We start from the raw sequence: 13,771 nt of genomic DNA on the forward strand, positions 1-13,771 counted from the left end.
GAGAATAACCCCAGGCCCTGTGCTTGATAAGCACGGGTTCCACCACTGATTCACATGCCTAGTCCTGAAAATGGCGTTTTTAAACAGAGCAAGCTGCCTGAACACATGAAGAAGAAAAAAGGCTGAAAACACCTCTAAGATATTAAGTGTCTATGGACCTTAAGCGCTTCATGGCTTTGACAAGAAGCCAGCAGGCAAGTGTTTCTGGCAAGACCCGGATGCAGAATCCTCCCACTGTAAATCGAGTTCTTTCTCTGTCTCCCCAATTCTTGGAAGTACGATGGCTGGCTTCCAAGTCCAGTTTAGCTGTCAGTGGCTCTGAGATCAGCACACAAAGAGTTACTACAGGAGTGTCAGGCCAGGGAAACTCCCTGCGTTTTGTGTCTGGAAAAATCTATGTCACTAGTGGTATTACTAGTGCCATCTCCCACTCACTGGAAGTGTGTGTGTGTGTGTGTGTGTGTGTGTGTGTGTGTGTGTGTATGTGTGCTGGGGATGCCTTACACATAGGAGGCAAGTACCCTGCTGCTGAACCACATCCCCAGCCCACCTGATATCATTTTGAAGAGGCAGGAAATGGCAGAGGGAGGTGCCTGCTAGTTCTGGGGATTTCATATCTCGTTCCATTTTGTTCATGCTCAGGACATAAAAGCAGCAAGAGAGCCGCTCCCTTCTCCTTGATGTCATCTTGCTTTAGAGAAAGGAGTTTTTTGTCCAAGTTCCTAGGAAAGGTCTTTTCTGCCTCGGAGAGGCACTCTTCTCGCCTATAAGAGAAGGAAGTCCTCTCTGCAGGGCAAGAAAGGAAGGGGCCAAGACAGGTAGGCAGGCAGAGCTGTGTTTCTGAAAGGTGAGAGGAGTGACATTTTGGAGTTACGAACCTCTTCTGGGAGAGCTGTGGACAAATCTATATTTAGATGTGTTTTCTGAAAACCGCGGAGGTAACTAAGCTCCTGAGCCAGTGAAGGCTTCTGCCGATTCTGAGTTAGTGTTTGACCTCACCAGTCTGATGCAAACAGAATACACCTTTAAAAAAAAAATCATACTTGGTTGTACCAAGATATCTGAGAATGGCACATAGCTTCGGATCATGAAAAGCTCAGACTCAGAGAACAGAAGGCTTCAAGGACGCGTGGTAACTCACAGCCACTGCCGGGCTTTCTGATCACGAGCAGGAGACCAGGTCTCTCAGGTGTCTCATCTGTAGGAAATAAAAGCTCCAGCTAAACGATTAAATAATTTCTAAAGTCCTCTGGGGCCTAGTGCTCCTCCTCTTCTCCCCTCTCTGCCTCCTAAGTGATGGAATTGTAGGTCTGTACTATCACCTGTATACAATGATTCTAATCTTCTAACATGCTTGCTCTCTCTCCCCTCTCCCTCTCTTCCCCTTTCTCCTCTCTCTCTTCTCTCCCTCTCTCTCCCTCTCAGGCACGTTCCACTCCACATGATAATTAACTTCTATATTCCCTGTTTCCTCATTCACAGAACTAGCTAGAAATAGACCCTGTTTTGTGTGTTTCCTGAGAACAGTAAAATAAGCACACGTTGCCCAGCCCTGTCCCCGACACCAAGTAAGTGTTCTATGCAGGTGTTACTAAAGCAGTGTTCTAGGGGCAGTGGCATCAAAGACACCTTAGTTAAAGCATTGAACTGAAAGCTTTAACAGTTTTGTGAGGCGGTCTATTTAGTGGGTGGTGGTGGGGGGGGATTTAGTGTGGTAAAAGAGGCACAGGTAGGTCTTCTGACCATGTTGCTCATGGGTTAAACACACTGGCTCATGAGGTAACGGAAAGTCAACACCAGAGGTTGGTTAGTGTTTCAAGAGCCAGTAATCTAGCCTCAACTCAGCCTCAGTATGTGTCTATCATACCATCTGGAGATGAACTTGGAGGATTTATGATTTGTTCCAGTATAATCAACTCTAGAAATATCTCACTTCTGGGAGGTCATGCCATACTCTGTGCTGTTGCTAGTGGTAACTGGCTTTCACTACTATGAGACAATTAAGTTAGGATAAGAAAATGTTGATTTTGCCTTTGGCAGTCTCAGCCTGTGGTTGCTTGGTTCCATTGCCTTAGTGTGGCAAGGGAGCACACAGTGGTCATTACATGGGATATTCCTCACATCATAGCCAGGACAGAGAAGAGAAAGAGGATGAAATAAGTATTCCCTAAGTCCCTTTGAGGACACATTCCAGTGACCTAACTTCTGCTAGGCCCCACTTCTTATATATTTCTTTTTGTTTTGTTTTAAGATAGACTCTTACTATGTTGCCCATGCTGGGCTTGAACTTAAACAATCTTCCTGATAGGTTCATGGGATCTGGCATCTTTAAAATTTTATTATTGTTGTTGTTGTTATTATTATTATTATTATTATTATTGTTGTTGTTTTTTTCAAGACAGGGAGGGTTTCTCTGTCTAGTCCTGGCTGTCTTGGAACTCACTCTGTAGATCAGGCTGGCCTTGAACTCAGGAATCCGCCTGTCTCTGCCTCCCAAGTGCTGGGATTAAAGGTATGCACCACCACTGCCTGGCTAATTTAATTATTTTTTTTTCCTTTGCCTTGAAAGTTTCTATACTTTATAATGCATTCAATGGCAAGCCTTTTCCACATGGGTGTCTGGAGGCCTTTTAAGGTCCAAATAATAGCACAGCCCTGTCTATAATAATATTCACTGCTAACTCCAAAGGAGAAATGGAAGGGGCCTATTTTTTGTTCCTTTCCCTGGGCTTTGGCTATTGAAGATGTTGCCTTCTCAGGGATAACATTAAAGAGGAAGTCTGAGTTATTAGGCCCGAATTTCAACCCCATTTTAAAAACAAGGTATCCTCTGTGGCCCATCTAACCGGAGCCTGAAGTATCCAGCCCCCGTGGCCCATCTGATGGGAGCCTGAAGTATCCAGTCCCTGTAGCCCCAGACTGCAGCCCAAATGCAACCAGAGTGGGCTCCTCCAATGGGAGCCTGGAAGGTAGCTCCTCTTCTGTGTCTTAAAGAGCACATACCACTTTTCCCCTGACACATCTCAGGGAACACAATAGCTCCAAGCTTTAGTAATTTCCCTAGGGTAATTGTGTTTCTTATGCTAACTCCCTAAACACAGCAAGTAAACTACCACCCTGGGAAAGGTGAGCTGCCATTGTTTCAGTTTCTCACTCAGCCCCAGGACTTGGAGGAGTCAGGCTTCTTCCCTGCTCTTCTTTCTTTTTTTCAAGGTACTTGAAATTCAGCTGCTGGGAACATTGTATCCAAAGATCAGCCTTGACTTTGTCCTACCTGAACATTTTGTTCTCTCTAACTTCTTGGTTGGCCACAGTGTCTTGTAGGGAACAGGAAATAATTTCGCCACTATTCTTCTAAATTCATGGCTCAAACTTCTGTAACAAAAGACACACGGCTGAAACTCCTGCAATAAAAGACACATTAAAGGGCAGAAGGACAAATGAAAGGTGACTAACATGCACATGTAGCATGTACAAGGGAATGAGGAATTGTCGTATAGGTGACTTGGAGTTCAGTTTGCAATAATAGTCTCAGCTAGATCAGAGTTTTAAGAATCAGATTAGGTAGGGGTGGTTGAGATGTCCCCCCACAGGCTCTTGTGTTTGTATGTTTGTTCTCCAGTTAGTAGGACTGTTTGGGAAGGGTTGGGAGGCGGGGCCTTGCTGGAGGAGGCGTGTCATTGGAGGTGGGCTTTGGCATTTCAAAAGCCCATGCTAGGCCTGCAACTTGTGGGTCAGGATGCTCAAATACTTCTCCAGCATCATGTCTGCCTGTGTGCTGCTATGTTCCTCATCCATAATAATATATCAAATGTCTGAAACGTTAAGCAAGCCCTCAAGTAAATGCTTGCTTTTTTTTTTTTTTTTACAGGTTCAACTCTTTATTGGACATGTTAACAAATGCAGTTTAGTCAAAAAGACCAAAGCCCATGTCATCTTCCGACTCCTCGGACTCTTCCTTCTTTGCTTCCACTTTCTTCTCTTCAGCTGGGGCAGCAGCAGTGGACGGAGCAGGCCCACCAGCCCCTACATTGCAGATGAGACTCCCAACGTTGACATGGGCCAGGGCCTTTGCAAACAAGTCAGGCCAGAAAGGTTCAACATTGACACCCGCTGCTTTAATGAGGGCATTGATCTTATCCTCCGTGACCGTCACGAGGATGCAGGATGAGGGCAGAGTAGAGGCAAGCAAGCTCAGAGAAGCCAAGTTGTGGACTGCCGGCACACAGCATGGTGCTAGTCGCCGGATAAAGTGAGGGCCTCATCCCAGCACGGCTTTAGCTTCCTCGGAAGAACTGAGCACTTTGGTGGCAGCTGAGGAAAAGGAAATGCTTGCTTTTAAAAGTTGCTTTGGTCATGGTGTCCCCTCATAGCAATAGAACAAAACCTAAAACGTTAGGTAAATTTGGAGAGCAACCAGGAAAAGCAAACACAGGATTATCACAGATATAATTAGGGCCTTCATTGATAAAGAGTCTCTTGAGATTTAGAACTCCTTTTCCTTCATGTACAAGTAGAGATTTCCTTTTGTCTCAAGAGAGCCGTGTCAATCATATAGAGGGCATGATTGTGTCTACCCACAGTGTTGGGATTTATTAAAAATGATATATGCACAAGATATGCCAAGATCATCATCTTTAAATCATTATTTTTTTTTAATCTCACCTGACACTTGTGACTATTGGCAAGCATGGATTCTCTTATTCTGTTCCTACCTTGATTATTAGCTCTCAGCTCCCAGGTACACCAGCTCACAAACCACACCATAGTATATAGATTACATCGTGGTTGAGATGGGATTAAAGTGGCTACAGAGTCCAAAGGAGCATCACCTAAGGTAGCAGAGAGCTGATACATACAAAAGCAGATACATACATACTGCAGGGGGTTAGCCATCAACATAATGAATGCAGTCACGTACTCTTCAGGGGAAGGACTGTCAAAGCACAGTGCGGCTGCACACATGACAGTTCCTGTGGGCCATGATAGGCCCAGCTGAAGACCCAGAGACTAAGTTGGGAGTTTGTGATCCGTGACTCCCGTGACACATGCTCCGGAAGGCACGCCTGTTGTGTGGGGAGGCAATGTACCCTACGGTGTTAGGCACTTTCCCTCTTCTATGATGCACATAAGGGCATTACATTATTTGTTAGTCTAGTGATGAGCTCACAGGCCTGCCTGGTGCTTCTGACGTGGTTTCTGTTGTGTCCACGTGTGCCTGGTGTAAACGGGTGACTTCCCAGGTGGTGATGTTTCATTGGCATCAATAAATCGTCAGCCTGTGTCTCATGGTCTGTGTGGGCAGATGGTGACCATTCACATGAAAAACTAGGTGCAGAGTCATTCTGCCTTCCTGCTTGCACAGCTTTTTTAACACTGGAGTCACTTAGGATGAGGCACAGCCTAGGAGCTTCTGACTTCTACAATGAGGAGTAAGTTAGAGCAGAACACACCCAGATCTCCACACCTATAGCTATGACTTTCCCTTGCAAAAGAGTCACACGTCTACTACTTCCATAGCAGCTTGTGTCTGCTATTTCATGAAATAATCAGTTTGAAATAACTGTGAGCACCGCGTGCCAGAAACATAGAACATATACAACATCAGAATTTATTAACAATAAAATTAAGAGTAGGGCAGTGGTGGCGCCTGCCTTTGATCCCAGCACTTTGGGAGGCAGAGGCAGGCAGATTTCTCAGTTCGAGGCTAGCCCTGTCTACAGAGTGAGTTCCAGGACAGCCAGGGCTATACAGAGAAACCCTGTCTCGAAAAACCGGGGGAAAAAAATCAATAAAATTAAGAAGGTATGATGGCTTCAATGGCAGTAATTTACCAGGTAGTCCTGCTCTCAATAGCCCTGAATACATGAATGCAGATATGTCAATATTTTTTAAAAATTCTCATTACATCTTTATTTATTTAATGTAGTGTGCGTGCGTGTGTGTGTGTGTGTGTGTGTGTGTGTGTGTGTGTGTGTGAGAGAGAGAGAGAGAGAGAGAGAGAGAGAGAGAGAGAGAGAGAGAGGGAGGGAGAGGGCGAGCGAGTGCACATGCGCACGTGCACTTGTCCATATGCACATGCAGGTCGGCAGGAAACCTGCAGGAGTGTGTCCCAGGGACTGAAGTCAGGCCATCAGGCTTCGAAGCAAGTGCCTTTACCTGCTGAGCCTTCATAATGACTCCTTCTCATTTTAATCTTAATTACTAATAGTAACTCTCAGATGGTAAATTATATCACACAGTAAATATCAATCTATCTATCCATCTGTCATCTGTCTGTCTGTCTGTCTATCGGTAGGTTATAGGATGGTCTCAAAGAGTTAAGGAGGCAAAGAGTGTCAAAAGGCATAAGAGGCCAAAGTTCAGAAACTGACCGGTATGCCTGAGTCTTGATAAGATACTGCAACCAGCTGGGTAGCAGAAGGGGCTGGAGAAGCTGCTAGCTGCTAGCCGTTAGATTAGGCATTAGGGTAAGAGTTGAGCTGCAGCCGCAATGGAAAGTGAAGAGCAGAAGCAGGTTTGAATGAATATCTCCGCAGACAGATGGAAGGTCAAGATGGGTGGGCAGCAGTTTGAGTAAGGCCACATCAAAGTGAGGCCAAGTTAAGTTGAAGCTCCTGGGGTAGTTGAGAGGTTTCAGCTTGTCTCTCCCTTGTTGTACACACAGGGTGGTCTCTGCCTGTCTGTCCCTTGCTGCATACACAGGGTGGTCAGATGACAGGTGGGTGGGCACCATTGCCACCACGGTGCTATCAGTTCACTCCTTTTTTTGGGTCCAGATGAGAGAGTCACACACTTCCCTTGGTCTGGTGTGTCCAATGAGTTCTTGTTTTATTTTGTTTTGTTTTGTTTTGTTTTGAACTTTATTTGACATTTAGTAGGTTACTTATCATCCACATAAATAACATCTGTAGAATTTTTTAAATGTGGTAACAGGCATGTAAGTTACCAATGTGTAGAGCTTGTTTGATGAATCCTCATCCTCGTTACATTTTCTGAGCACATGTTCTCCGTGTGATACAGAACATTCCTTATTCCCTTGGCCCAGACGGCTTTCTGAGCCTGCTGTCAATGCACACATCTGGAGTTCCCATCTCCTTTATGGCAAATTTCCGGATATCTTTGAGTGCCCAAGGGACATGCTTCTTGAAGTCCACTCCAAGGATGTGCTTGTGAATGTTGATGGTGTATTTTTGGGTCACCATCTCATTGCCACCCTTTGCAAGAGCCATTCTGAGGGACTCAAGTTGGAAAGGACAGGCGCAGGGGATTATGGGAAGGAAAGTTGCATCGAGTTCTTGTGCTTTTAATACATACATTTGTCCCTAAAATCTCATCTCTCACAGATAAGTTTATAGGGAACATTCTACTCCCAGGAATAAGTCATATATCAGTCTGTGCCATGTGGGTGGTTCCAGACAGATGGTACTGTTCACATGTCCACTCAGGTGCAGTCGTCCCACATCTTCAAAATAGAGTCAACTGCTGCTTGTAAGATGGAATCTCTGAGGGCAATGCACAGTCTAGAAAAAGAAAAATCACTGTTTTATACAACATAGAATATCTTTGGGCATGGCACAGCCTGATCTCTGCATAATCCTCATTTAAAGACTTATATTTTTGGCTGGGGACATGGTTCATTTGGTAAGATACTTGCAGTGCAAGTTGGAGTACCAGAACTCAGATCTCCAGCACCTAGGTAGAAGCTGGGTGTAGGCATGGGCATCTGTAACTCTAGTGCTGGCAAGGGGAGGTTGGTGGAGACAGGTGGATTCTGTGGCTTCCTGGCCAGCCAATCTAGCACAAATAGCAAGCTTTAGGTTCAGTGAAAGAGTTGGTCTCAAAAAACATGGTGAAGAGCAGTGGGAGAGGATACTGGAAGGCAAACTCTGGCCTCCACGTGTGCTCCTGGGCAAGTTCAAGTCTCTCTGTGTGAGAGGGATCACTCAGAGTCAGGTGTGCTGGTACACATCTGTAGTCTTAGCACCCAGGGGTGGAGGTAGGAGAATTTATGTGAATTCAAAACCAGCCTGGGTTACACAGTGAGTTTCAGGTCAGCCAAATAGACGCTGGAGCTGGACAATGCACATTTGCCCTATCAAGTGTGTCAACCCATATGGTCCAATTATAGCATTATTCCTGGGATACAGGAACACTCAAACTTAAAGTATAGACTTGGTGGGATGGAGAGATGGTTCAGTGCTTAAGAGCACTTGTTCTTGTAAAGGACCTGAGTTTGATTTCTAGAACCCACATGCTGGCTCACAGGCACCGTCTCTATCTCCATTCCCAGGAGGATTCAGTGCACTCTTCTTACCTCCATGGGCATGAGGAGTAGTGCACAGACACACATGTGACCGAAGCACTCACAAGCATAAGATAGATGACTATAAAGCATATACTTTGTCTAAGATAAAGGGGTTAGCTTAACAGATTTATAATGTTTCTCTCTCCTTTTTTTGTATTTGTAATTGAATACTAGTGATCATCCATGGAAGAAACTTCTCCCTTGGTCTCAGTGTTATCTCTTGTTTCGTTCATCTCCGGGTCACTATCAATAATGTAATCAAATTAGGCCTCTAATTAGATTCTAAATCTAATGTGTATTTGTAACATTTATAACCTTTCACTTGGTTTTTGAGATAGGCTCTGGATGTTAGTTGGCACTGGCTTTGGAGTGGTGGCCCTTTGCTTCAGCCCTTCTTCACATTCTGGTTACGGGCATGTACCATCATGCCTGACTCAATACAACTACATTGGGAATGATGTTTGGGTAACCTTTAAACCTTAGCAACAGCTATGCCAGTTTGTTTGGTAACATCCTTGGCTGTGTGTTGTGAGCCGATGATAACACTGAGTGTACACTGAATATCTGTGACAGCCAGCTTATGGTCCACAGAGCCTGGAGTCATTAATATCAGTGCCTTTGTGTAAAGGATCGGCCGCTTAGCTTTGTGCTGAGCGAGGTAAGCTTTTGTGCAGACACGTTCATGCCTTGGTGTGCTCTCCTCTTTCCCATGCAGAGAAGCCTGTTCCTCATTTAACACTCTTCCTTTCCAGCCCTTACCTAATTATCCCACCCGCTCACATTCTTCACTATTCCTCAGCTCAACAGGGCTGCCATTAAAGTAGTACTCTGTGTGTGTGTGTGTGTGTGTGTCTGTCTGTCTGTCTAGGGAGTAAATCCTTGTTCATGCTACAAAGGTACTCCATTACTGAGCTTAGCCCCAACCTGTTTGTTTGTTTGTTTGTTTTTGGTTTTTTGAGACAGAGTTTCTCTGTGTAGCCCTGGCTGTCCTGGAACTCACTCTGTTGACCAGGCTGGCCTTGAACTCAGAGATCTGCCTGCCTCTGCCTCCCAAGTGCTGGGATCAAAGTTGTGCACCACCACCGCCCGGCTAAGCATAATCTTTTATGTAAGCTTATTATCTACTCTGCTTCACTGTGAAGACCCAAAGGTTGGTCCTTCTGTGCTCTGCATTTCTTTGCATGCACTGGCAGTGCTCACATTTAAGTCAGGCAGACTTGAATCTTCACTTTGGCCTTATCCCTCCCTAGCTGAAAAAGTGCTATGAATTTCTTGAATTGGGTTATCTGCTGAGTGCATTTGTTATGAGGATTAGAGAGATGGTGTATGATAGTGTCCAAACCCCCAGGAAGTGCTTTACAACAGCAGTGGTCACCAGTGGCTAACTTCTTGATTTGGAATGTGAAGAAATTACCTTTGCTCTTAAAGAAAACTCGATGGCAAGGCAGTGTGCCTAAAAGACAACACTCGGGGCTGGCGAGATGGCTCAGCGGGTAAGAGCACTGACTGCTCTTCCAAAGGTCCTGAGTTCGGATCCTAGCAACCACATGGTGGCTCACAACCACCCATAATGAGATCTGACGCCCTCTTCAGGTGCGTCTAAAGACAGCTACAGTGTATTACGCTGGAGCAAGCTGGCCGGAGCGAGCAGGGCCGGCAGAGGTCCTGAGGTCAATTCCCAGCAGCCACACATATGATGGCTCACGGCCATCTGTACAGCTACAGTGTACTCATACACATTAAATAAATAAAATAAATCTTTAAAAAAAAAAAAAGACAACACTCAGTCAGGAGAAGTGAAACGGCCTGGTTCAGCTGGAGCTCTGTAAGAGTAGCTGCAGCAGCTCAAATGAGATGCTAGACTACTGAGGCTTTCAACAAACTGAAGGGACACTTGACTACTTAGAAGCCGAGCTCTGCCTAGGCCAAGCTTCCTATGCAGATGGAAGGCCACATCTATTTCAGAGATTTTATCTAAGTTAGAGAAGGAAAGCGATTCAGACATGAGCTACACTCCCACTTCTCCATAATATTTCCTTTCTCTCCTAGGACGGATGATTCTGCACCAGCAAGTCACATAAAGAGGGTTGTGCATGGAAAATATTACTGTGGCTCTAGGAGGAAATAAGTTTCTAAGTGCAGCAATCTGAAATTAATAACTTTCCTAGTGGAAATTCTTTTGACAACATCTGGAGATGAAGCCGGGTGCAGTTTTCTCAGCCTTAGAGTACGCTCCCTGTTTGTTTGGTGTGCACCAGGGTGGGTCGGCAGGACAAGCAATGTGGCCTCCTCCCCACTGACTTCGAGCCTCTGCAGCTGCCACTCCCAGAGCTCTGGGGGCTCCAACCTGGAGGCACTCATTCTTTTCTCCGTGTTGGTTTGATGTCATTGGAAAGTCCGGAGAGAGAAGAAAGTCTTCCAATTTCTAGTTTAGACGCGCATTGAATCAAGACAAATAATCTTGATTTGTGTATTAAAAGCTTAGGGAACTCAGAGGGGAAAAATAGAGATCTAAATATTGTTACTAAAAAAACTATGGTTGAGGGTATTAAAAAAAGAGAGAAAAAAGAAAGACAGAGACAGAGAGAGAGAGAGAAAATAAAAGAGTTCTGGAGGAGGATTAGAAATGAAGGATTTTCTTTGGCTCTTGAGAGCAAGTTCTGTGAGAAAGGCTACTGTTTATATAATTTATATATATTGGACTCATATACAAGCAGCATATAGATATTAAGGGAAACATTAAGAGATGGAAGACAGCAACTCCTCCTTCAGCAACAGCCGGCAAGATGGTGGCAGTTGTTGTAACAGCCGTATGTGACAGGACAGACAGAAGCTTTTTTATTTTTTCTTACTTATAAATTTAGACAGAGTAACCTGGTTTCCATTTCCCACTGATGATCTATGCTTTTAAATTTCAAATCAGACTCCTCCCCTTCCTTATATAAGACCACATGGAAGCACATTATGTTTGTCTGGCCCGCGTTAGTAAATAACATTTAAAGTTTGTCTTTCTGGGTTTGACATGCTGCTCAGAGTCAGGGTGCTTGCCTTGCATGCACAAGGCACTGGCTTCAGTTCCCAGCACTGAAGAGGAAAAGGAAAAAGAAGAAAGAAAAGGAGTGAGCAGCTTAGCAGACATCCTAGCTTAGCATGGCGCTAACTTTATCTCCTCTCTCACATACCTCTAAATTTATCTCCACTCTGTACATAAACAAATAGTCAATGCTAATACTTAGAAACTGAGCTATATAGGGACTTGAATGTGGAAACACAGGCTGAGAAATATTCACATCTAGATGTTATTCAAATTTAATTAAAAATATGTATTTTGTGTGTATGGGTGTTTCTCTGCATGACTGTGCACCATGTGCCTGCAATGCTTTGAGAGGCTAAAAGAGGACTCAGAGCTCCTCAGACTAGAGTTATGAAGCAGATGGTTGTGAGCCACCATGTGGGTGCTAGGGATTGACCCTGGGTCCCCTGGATAAGCAGCTTGTGCTCTTAAAGGCCAAGCTGTCTCTTCAGCTCTATAGAATTTCTCCCCTCAGAGACAGGGTTTCTCTATGTAGCCCTGGCTGCCCCTAGACTCAAAAGTTCTGACTCCCCAGGGCTGCAAGTGCCACTATTGCCTGGCATTTTTTTTTTTATTGATTGTAATATATTCCTATATATGAAAATCTTAGGGTAGTTCAAAGCAGTTATGTTTTAAAAAATATAACTAATACATAAAGATATATCTAAAGTTAAAAAATTAGAGGCTAAGATAGCTCTACTGTAATAATCAACTGCAGAATACTAACTTGGAAAAACGATGAAAAAGAAATAGAAATTGTAACATGCTTTAAGGAGTGAAGGATTCTTCCCAGTCCCTCATCCAAGATGGATATGGATGTGTGCTTAGTAGTGATTCTAGACCACTAGATATGATAAAAAGAAACAGCCCCGGCCCGAAATATAGCCATACTCTTCAGATGATGTAGAAAATGGAAGACAAACACTCTTGCCTCAACAAAGCTTATAATTTAAACAGTGTGATACTGGTTAAGGAAGCCGGCTTAACAGACTTGCCTTCCAACTTTTCCCCTCATCGGATCAGGGTCAGTAAGTAAAATCGTGAATCCTCTTGTAGTTTCCTCGTCTGTGAACCGCTGCTCATAGGAACTCCTACAACCAAATGAGGAGAGCTCTGAGTTAGGCGAGGCTAGCTCTCGCTTGCCGTGGCCTCAGTACATGTAACTGCTATCTAGAAAAATCCTTCAAGTTTCGACTTTGATATTACTTCCTCAATTTCTTTCAGGTAATATAGTTTCTGTATCAACAGAAAAACTACTAATCGGCCGCGTACATTAGGCTCTAATAGAAATAACCTAGTCAACATTTAGGGTCAGCAATGACTTTCTGAAAAGGGTTAAGCCACCTTTAGAGTTTGCAGGCCACACTAGAAGGACGTGGCTGTGTTACAATAAAACTTTATTTGAGGATATTTAAATGCCAATGCGCATACATCCTCAGGGTCTTGACTAGCGGGATGAGGCCCCGGCCCTGTGGCTGGCTAACCCCTCCTTACCTCTGAGGATGGCATTTATGATGGGAACGGAAAGGAACCTCAACCCTGCAGGGGGGCGACTTCAGTGACTTCAGGGAAGCTGCAGCGGGGACGAGGGGCGCGGCAGGGCCCGGAGGGGCGGGGGCAGAGCGCGGAGGGGGCGGGGCGGGGCGGAGCGCGGAGGGGGCGGGGCGGCGCAGCGTCATCGTCGTCGTCCCCGCCTTCTCCCCAGGGGCCGCGGCGGAGCCTCGGCGGCGGCGCTCAGAGCCGGAGGAGAGCGTCTCAGCGTCGGCAGCGTCCATCCGCACGCCGCGGCGCGTACCTCTCGGCCTCCCGGCGACCCCCAGCCGCGGCGCCCGCGCCCGATCAGCTCTCTCGCTCGCCCTCCTTCCCTCAGGCCCGCTGCGCCATGGCCTTGGCGTTGGCGGCGCTGGCGGCCGTGGAGCCGGCCTGCGGCAGCGGGTACCAGCAGGTGAGCGGCCCCGGGCCCGCCCCGCCCTCCGCCGGCCACTCGACGCCGGGGCTTTGCAGGCCGCGCCGGGCCTCGGCTGGACCCCGGGGCCTGGGCCTGTCGTGGCTCGGGCCAGCGGGGCAGGACCTCGTTAACCCCGGTTCCCAGGTCGGGCGGGGCCCGGAGGCTGAACTCGTGGCGCTCTAGGGGCTCCGACCAAGAGGCATCAGCTTTTCCTGCTCTCAGCTTTGGTTTGATGTCATTGGAAAGTCAGGGGGCGAGAAATTTTTTTTTCTTTTTTTTTTTAAGCCAAAAAGGTAAAGGAAATGGGTTCAGAAGAAAAGATCCTAATCACTGGTACCTCTGCTGGCGGCTGTCCGCAGCGAGGTGCGATTACTCAGGGTTTCGGAGCCTCGTTTCTGTCCAAACCCATCCCCCTCGCTCCCTTTAAAGATTCGAGTCAAAA

The 13,771-nt window shown here is 46.0% G+C and overlaps 1 protein-coding gene and 1 pseudogene across 2 annotated transcripts in view; one reads left to right on the plus strand and one right to left on the minus strand.

The window, feature by feature from the left end:
- Nucleotides 1-3,851: 3,851 nt before the first annotated feature.
- On the minus strand, nt 3,852-13,009 carry LOC116087081 (annotated as a pseudogene).
- A 46-nt stretch (nt 13,010-13,055) lies between these two features.
- The window catches only part of Ndfip1 (Nedd4 family interacting protein 1), a 46,526-nt gene continuing 45,810 nt past the window's right edge, over nt 13,056-13,771 (plus strand). For both annotated transcript variants that reach the window (XM_031365543.1, XM_031365544.1), the window contains exon 1: nt 13,056-13,326. In XM_031365543.1, the coding sequence (XP_031221403.1) occupies nt 13,264-13,326 (63 nt within the window). In that variant the 5' untranslated portion in view covers nt 13,056-13,263. The remainder of the gene's footprint in view (nt 13,327-13,771) is intronic.

The sequence above is a fragment of the Mastomys coucha genome, unplaced genomic scaffold, assembly GCF_008632895.1.
Source record: "Mastomys coucha isolate ucsf_1 unplaced genomic scaffold, UCSF_Mcou_1 pScaffold13, whole genome shotgun sequence".
NCBI classification, from domain to species: Eukaryota; Metazoa; Chordata; class Mammalia; order Rodentia; family Muridae; genus Mastomys; species Mastomys coucha.